Raw genomic sequence first — 7,921 nt, 5'->3', positions numbered from 1 at the left:
AAGGTTACTGCAAGGGGGGTGCGTAATTTTCTTCTGTTAGTACCATACATCTGCAAGAATTTGCCAACTTAGTTGGCTGGCTGACTGCCTGTGTTTGAAGGATGGTCATGGTCAGACGCCCCTCGTGCCGTCACCAGCCAGTCAATTAACCTTAGCTACCATTTGGTCGTATCTAGGATGACTTCTAAGTACATTAGTACTCAACTCCATCAGGGAATAACGTACAAAGTACGCCAACACATGGAAAATCAAGAAACTTGCAGATAAATTTAGCAGAGGCATAGCTTATATATAGCCCCTAGTCAAGAATTTTGGGCAGTGTTAAAATTGGTTCGGCAGGCTTTAGATATACCCTGTTAAATAGAAAAAGCGATATCAAAAGTAGGTAATCGGGTAGAGTAACATACAGGAAAAATGACCACTGCTGCGGTGACTTCAAGAGTTGAGAGGTTGGCCAACAGTGGGATTCAATTAATACCAAAAGAGTATGTGAGGCAAGAGCTGACGAACATGGGTAACGTCTTTGAGGAAGAGAAAAACAACGAAGGGCCTCAGGTGCCAACCATTGATTTGGGGGACATTGAAGCAGAGGACGAAGCTGTTCGTGAGAGATGTCACAACGAGTTGAAGAAGGCTGCCATGGAGTGGGGAGTGATGCACCTTGTCAACCATGGCATATCAAATGAGCTCATTAATCGAGTCAAGGTTGCTGGAGAGGCCTTCTTCAATTCACCCTTTGAGGAAAAGGAGAAGTATGCCAATGATCAGGCATCAGGCAAACTGCAAGGATACGGCAGCAAACTAGCAAACACTGCCAGTGGTCAGCTTGAATGGGAGGACTACTTTTTCCATTGTGTTTTCCCCGAGGACAAGCGGGATTTGTCGATTTGGCCCAAGACTCCAGAAGACTATATGTCAGTACTTCTTAACATGCCTCAAAATTTACAAGGAAAGATTTAATCAATCTCAAGCTAAAACACAATTTAAATCCATGGACGTTAATTTGGTGCTTTCAGATTTCCTTGACTTCGAAGACATTAGCATATATTCTCATGTAGATATCATCTGAAATAGAACTCTTATGCACAAAATGTCATCAGCTCATAGTATTTCTGCTTTCTGCTTTCAAGTTCAATTTTTATCCCTCTTGATCAGCTTTATTAAGTCTCCAAATTATGCCACTTCCAGCCCTGCAGCGAGTGAGTATGCAAAGCAATTGAGGGGCTTGGCAACCAAGCTATTAGCTGTGCTGTCTCTTGGCTTGGGATTAGAAGAAGGCAGGCTAGAAAAGGAAGTTGGTGGTATCGAAGAGTTAATTCTGCAAATGAAGATTAACTACTACCCCAAATGCCCTCAACCGGAGCTAGCATTGGGTGTTGAAGCTCACACTGATGTCAGTTCTCTGACTTTCATCCTTCACAATATGGTGCCTGGCCTGCAATTGTTCTATGAGGACAAGTGGATTACTGCCAAATGTGTCCCCAATTCCATTATCATGCACATTGGGGACACCATTGAGATTCTAAGCAATGGAAAATACAAGAGCATTCTTCATAGAAGCCTTGTGAACAAAGACAAAGTAAGAATCTCTTGGGCAGTTTTCTGTGAACCACCAAAGGAGAAGATCATCCTCAAACCACTGCCTGAGACAGTTTCAGAGACTGAGCCCCCTCGCTACCTGCCTCGAACGTTTGCGCAGCATATTGACCATAAACTGTTCAGGAAAACCGAGGAAGCTGTTGAAAAAAATCAATCCACTGAGGACAATAAATCTCCTGAAGACAATCAACCTCGTGAAGATGGTAAACGTTCGTGAATGGAGATCCCTCCTACTTTTTCTGCTAATCCAAGTTGCACCAAGCTAATTAATAACCTTTTCTACTTGTTCTCGTTTGGGAGTCCGGTTTGCAACTGGTTCAAGCGCCATTTTGCTGTGTTTCATTATTCCTTGAAGTTGGTCCTTATGTCCTCTAAAGTTATTACGTGCTTTGCTTTGCATCGAATAAAATCATGTATTTATTAATCATCTGTTCCTGAATGTGTTTTAGGCTACTAATATTCTGTTCAGGCATCAATGAAATTCAATCAACTGCAATCCAGTTGGGTATTGAACAAAGAAAAGATCCAAGCAATCCATTTTCAGAAACACAACACAAAAATTTGTGTCTGAATTTGAAAAATTCTAAGACATATAAAGGTACCATTTGAACTATTCGATTCTTATTGCAACTGGAATTTCAGTAAGTTTCCTTCGTTTAACTGAAACTTCAATTTTGTTGGTCATTAAATGTTCTCTCTGCTGACATCGAAGGGAGCCCATCTATCTCTGTGAACCATAAAAACAAGTGGGTACTTAATGCATAATTTATGGAGGCCAGGCTGAACATGCAGCAAAATGTATATTCATCCAACTACGCCAATCAGTTGTTGATGAAAGACTCGAAATGATAATAATTTTGAAATCATGCGGTCCATACAACCAGCAACCTAGAGCAAATCAATTTTGAAGTTCAATTGGATGGCAAGCACAAGAAACTATACTATTTATGTACTTGAATCAGAAGAACATCCTTCCATGGTAGCAGATCTTTGAGACCCTTAAACGAAGGCCTTTCTTGCTGTTGGAGAATTAAACAGCTGTGTAACAAGATGCACATGAGAAGGCTCACAAACTATTTGCGTTCGATTTAACTGCACACATTGAAAGTTCAATTTATTCAATCCTTATATACTGGAAATAACAGAATTTCAAGAATGAGAATAGGTTCGGGCTTATAGGTTGTATAGCAATTCCTTCAATCTCTTCTGCAGCTTAGTTTGATCAAAGCTCCTCCCCTGATCCACCTGTCATACGAGTTCCTATATAAATAGACTATTTATGCTATCAGAATCTAAAGTAAACCAAACAGTAATAATAATATACATTCTACACGAAATAAATAACTGAGGACATTATCATAATATTTCTTACGGTACCTCGGATTCCATAACATGAAGTTGTCCTTCATTGGCGTTGGTGGAAACGCAACTTATAACTGATAAGCCTTCTCCATTAAGAACGCTGAGAAATTTTGATAGAGGCAGCCCTCCTCTTAAAGTAGTCTTCAAAATTATCTGCATCCCTGTAGTGCTACTTTGCACTCTTACACTAGTCTTGTTGAGACTAACTGTAAATTCTGTTAACATACTGAAACTGCAGCCAGGTTTCATGAGTTCTTGGAGTTCGTCTCTCTTACTTATCAGCTCATCTACCTTTCTTTTCATATGTCTTACATATTTAACTGTCCCATGCATGTGATCAGATGTCGATCTCTTTCCCTAAAACGTATCAAGAAATTTTGCGGCAATAAATTTATTATGGTTTTCAGCATATTTCAATGCAAAAAAGTTCCAGTGATGAGACACCGAGAGTCGAATATAGCCCAGTTAAGCGTCTGCGAATCGAAAGTTTCTTTTCTTTTCTTGTTGTTATAAATTCAACAGAAGAAAAATTGAAGTACCTGGAGATACTCATCAGGGACCAGTGATCGGAGAGATTGATAAAGAGCAGCCATTTCTTGTCTTCTTTGTCTTTCAACATCTCGGTGTATAATCCGCTTTTTGTGCTCTACTGGACTCTCATTGTCAAGAACATTATTGTCACCAAAAGCAACCGATGACTTCCTTTTCTTCGTGCAAGATTTTGGCTTACAGGAGTTTGCATTAGGCGCCCGAGCCATTAGGGGTGTATCCTGTGGGATCTGCTGCTGGGGAGGAATAGAGAGGAAGCGGAATAGTTCATCGTGTTCCATTGAAAACATGATTGTTAGCTAAAACATCAAATCTTTCTAGGCCAAAGATGGAGAAAAAAGAGCCGAAGATGAATATTACTGGTCCAAAGTTTTTGAGGATCTGGGAGAAAATGATTGGCGACTTGACTTGGGTTTCTTCCTCAAGTTTTTAAAGGGAACATTTTACCTTTCCTCCATTATGTTTAGTGTAGTCTCAGTTTAATCCCTTATGTTTTGAAGGAAATTTACAAAAAATTTTGGTTTCATCCTACTTTTGTTGTTATAGTATGCATTTTGACGTGGAGCATTGAACCCTAGATTTTGGACCTAACTCCGTACCATTAATAAAGTTGCTCATAAAAAGCATTTTAGGGTTTTTAATTAGTAGTAAAATTAGGTTAGCCATCACATGTTATTATAGTTTTCTAGTGCTATTATTTAATTTGTAGTTGATTCTAATTTGATATCAACTAGCGCTCTGTCACCAAGTGCCACATTGTCGGATTATCTCAGGTTTGTAATCCAATGGGCGCTATCGAGCGCCAAATCATATTTAAGGGATACTAACGCCTATTATTGAATAAAATGTACATCAATGCGTGGTTTTACTGATTCTTGGAGTTTTTTTTGTTGTTGTTGTTTTCTTACCTTTCTTCCTGGCAACATATGTAGGCCTTAGTTAGGGTAATTCATACAAACGATATATTATAGCATGCTATTTTTTGTTGATTTTGAATCATTTTTCTTTTTTCTTTTTTGAAGCATTTCAAAAGAAAATTATTTGCCCTTCTTTTGGATCACTTCCACCTCAGATTTAATCTCTTATCATAATGGCAGTTGAGGATATACAGTTTATTGCATATTGAAGTTACACAGATCATTGAAACATATGATGAATTAAATGTGTCAAAATTAAAACACGAGAGACTAAAATGGGAGGAACATAAAAGATAAAGGACTAAATGTGTTAAAACCAAAGCAACATAAACTAATTAAAGTAGAATAGGTCCAAAACTTAAGTCAATAAATCCTTCATTTTTTTTTTAAAATAAGATTCAAGGCACCGTCGCTTTGGAGGCTGATTACCATACCAGATCAATTGCAAATAATTAATAATGTAGGATGTGAAACTGTAGATCAATGATTTTTTGACTGAGCTGCACATTTTACTGGTTCCTGGACTAAGTAAATTAGCTCTCTTATTATAATCGGATTTACCTTTCACCTGACCCTCATAAGAAGAGTGTTTGGTTTAAGGCTCCCTAAGAATGCCATTGTTTCAATAAGCTAGATGGGTACAATAAACTGAAACTAACAATTTGACATGGATTAACCATGCACCCTTTACAGAAGTAAGTGGACAAATGCTGCTAGCTAGCTAGTCTTTTTGGCGAATCAACTCTGGCACTTTAATTTGCATTACCCTTGTATGAAAAAAGGACTTTTTTGTTAATAAGGAAAACCCTTTTACACTAATTTTCTGTACTGCTATTTAAATTCGGGGAGCTCTACGGTACTCTTAGATGGTTTTAAGAATCTAAATTATTGAATGACATGACAAGAGTTTATTGGATTACGAAATCAGGTGATTGTGAGTGAACTAGAATGTTTATTTCATAAAAGTAGGAAATTAAACATTTTTTTAATATATATTCTACCATTACAAAAACTCTAAAAATGGAAAGACATTTAGATTCCTTTATTGGAATTGCAACAATAAGAAGAGGAAATTTTTTGACACATGTCAGATTAATACGTGCAATCAAACTTGAGCAAAAGATTTGCTAAAACATGTTCATTTGTAACCATTCCCGGAGAGATTTTGAAGCAACTACTTTTTGGTTACTGCATGACAGATGGGTGAACCAATTTCATTCACGGTTCAATATTAAAGTTTGATGTAGGTGATGACAAGTGACAAAAATTTTTTTTTTTAAGTTTGATTCCGCCACCGCTCAAAGATAATCATTGATGCACAGATGAAACGAGAGAATGCATGCAAATGGAAAGATATAGTTATGTTAAGAAAACATTTGCTTATGATTAGGCAAAAAAGGACAGAAATCATCTTCTAGATTTGCACTTGCTTTGAAGCAACCTCTGTTAAACACTGCTAATCAATTTTTTAATCTCACTATTACTACGTACGTAAGTGGGTACGTATCATTGATGGTGGTTCTTCACCCGGGAAAATGGATAAAAAGTATTTTTTTTTTACTTGTCAGAAATATTTATATATATAGTCTGAAACAGATATGGGTTTCAAAATCTGCATTATTGGAAGGTGCACGTGACAATAATGACTGTTATCTCAGTTCATGTCCCATTTTGTGCTCCCAAAAAAAAACAACGATTGTGTCGGTGCAGGGGAATATTACCCTACTCATCCTTAGACTTTTGTTGTTTTCCGAATTTAGTGCATACGGCTGCAATTTTATTTTAATACATAAAACCTAACTTGACCGAATTATTCCCAATTCATTAGACTTCTATTCTTAAAGACAAAAAATGCAAAAATTTTACTATGTTCTTTTCAATTAGAAATCAACTAATTAATTAACCCTCCGTCAATAGTTTTTTTTTTCCAAACGATAACATGAACCGTCAATAGTTTGATGAGTAAATTTTAAAACTATCAAAGATTCATGTATTTAATTAGATGAAAGCATAAAGGATAGATTTAAATTACAAGTGAAAGTTTAGGGACGAGAAGGTTAATATCTTCTATAGAACAACATTTCTAGTGAGCAATGACATCTTTTACCCAGTGCTATTAAATAAACACAAATTAGAAGAGAATCTAGTAAAAACTTGACCCCTAAAATTTTATAAGCAAAATCGAAAAGTAGGCACCATCGTAAAAGCCGATCACTTCAAAAAGAAGATACTAAAATCAGCATAATTCGAAAGAAAATTCAACTTGATCACAGAACAATTAAGTGAATTAACGTGCATTTAATGGTTTCAGAGCATTCATTTAAGGAGGACTCATGGAGCTGGTCAATTGGGTCCAGTATTCATTTGATGCCAATCACGAAGAGTATAACGTGGGACAGAGAGATCTGAAATTAATCTGAAGTAGCTGCCTGATACTGCACATTGCTTAAAAGTTTGGACTTATTGGCTAAATAAGCCATATTAGACTACTGTATATTACCTAAAGGGAAACCTACATGTGCAGAGTCTTTCTATGCCCTAGTTGGAGGTGTACATGTAAGTACACATTTGACATGTGTGTGTGTGGAACAAGAAACAATCTGTGCTACATCCTAATACACCTCCCAATAATACTGGTTATTTGGTAGAATATTTTGTCATTGATACTGGTGGGGGTGATATGTCATAATGTCCCACCAACATAAATTTGATATTTCTCCGACATCAGGGTGTTAAAATAGTTCAAGAAACAGCTACGTCAAACATATAGAGCCCACTATTATACCAAGATCAGGTCATTATGTGCTTCCAGGACCTACAACAGATTTTGGAAGTCGATTTTGGCAACCTGAATTACTTATTTGAGAATAATGCCGAGTTGCAACCACATTCCTATTTTTGGTGGATCTGCTTACCAATCATATTATTGTTTTGAAAACGGACTGCCAGGTGATATTAATTTACTAATGATAATCAGGGTTTGGTAACACGTTATTAATTGTGTAATAAGAGAATTGATGACCACACCGACGCAATACATACTTGCGAGTGATCGACCATTGCAAACGAATAAGTAACAACACAGCAAGCTTTGTAAGACCACTGCAAACGGTTCCGCTGGTTATATATACAGTCAATGCATTCTTCTCATCAGCTTCATACAACAATAACACAGCAGCAACCTATATAACGAATTAAAACTGCCAGTTTCACGTAAATATTAAAATTTGAAAGAAAAACTGGTTAGCGGCCTCACTAGATGAACCACTACCTAGTTTAATTCTTTTTCTTGTTCGGAACGAAATGTTTCGAGTGATTTTGTCTGCTGGATTAATGCAGCCTGCTGGATTTAGACGTGATAAGATGTCTAAAATGTGACAGATCGATGTGACGGAACCTTGCATGATTATTAGGTATTAAATTGCTTACGTACCCAAAAAAATTCATATAGAGATCTTTTAAATAGATGTGTCCCAGTGCCAATGAACTGTCCA

General features: G+C 36.8%; 2 protein-coding genes across 4 annotated transcripts; one reads left to right on the top strand and one right to left on the bottom strand.

Moving 5' to 3' along the window:
• The first annotated feature begins 255 nt into the window (after positions 1 to 255).
• On the top strand, positions 256 to 2,023 carry LOC113705254 (leucoanthocyanidin dioxygenase-like). Its single transcript, XM_027227044.2, has 2 exons — positions 256 to 914; positions 1,189 to 2,023. The coding sequence occupies exons 1-2, from the start codon at positions 415 to 417 to the stop codon at positions 1,814 to 1,816; spliced, it is 1,128 nt and encodes a 375-aa protein (XP_027082845.1). The 5' UTR covers positions 256 to 414; the 3' UTR covers positions 1,817 to 2,023.
• Positions 2,024 to 2,424: 401 nt separating this feature from the next.
• LOC113705255 (transcription factor bHLH118-like) lies at positions 2,425 to 3,953 on the bottom strand. Of its 3 annotated transcripts, none has more exons than XM_027227047.2 (3): positions 3,501 to 3,953; positions 2,977 to 3,318; positions 2,425 to 2,872 (listed from the first exon to the last, which is right to left on the bottom strand). In XM_027227047.2, the coding sequence occupies exons 1-3, from the start codon at positions 3,798 to 3,800 to the stop codon at positions 2,822 to 2,824; spliced, it is 693 nt and encodes a 230-aa protein (XP_027082848.1). In that variant the 5' UTR covers positions 3,801 to 3,953; the 3' UTR covers positions 2,425 to 2,821. The 3 variants fall into 3 exon arrangements, with proteins under 3 accessions (XP_027082848.1, XP_027082849.1, XP_027082846.1); XM_027227048.2 differs by having other exon boundaries at positions 2,425 to 2,859; positions 3,501 to 3,952; XM_027227045.2 differs by having other exon boundaries at positions 2,425 to 2,844; positions 3,501 to 3,947.
• Positions 3,954 to 7,921: the final 3,968 nt, after the last annotated feature.

The sequence above is a fragment of the Coffea arabica genome, chromosome 8c, assembly GCF_036785885.1.
Source record: "Coffea arabica cultivar ET-39 chromosome 8c, Coffea Arabica ET-39 HiFi, whole genome shotgun sequence".
Lineage (NCBI taxonomy): Eukaryota > Viridiplantae > Streptophyta > Magnoliopsida > Gentianales > Rubiaceae > Coffea > Coffea arabica.
This window is presented reverse-complemented; position numbering and strand designations above follow the sequence as displayed.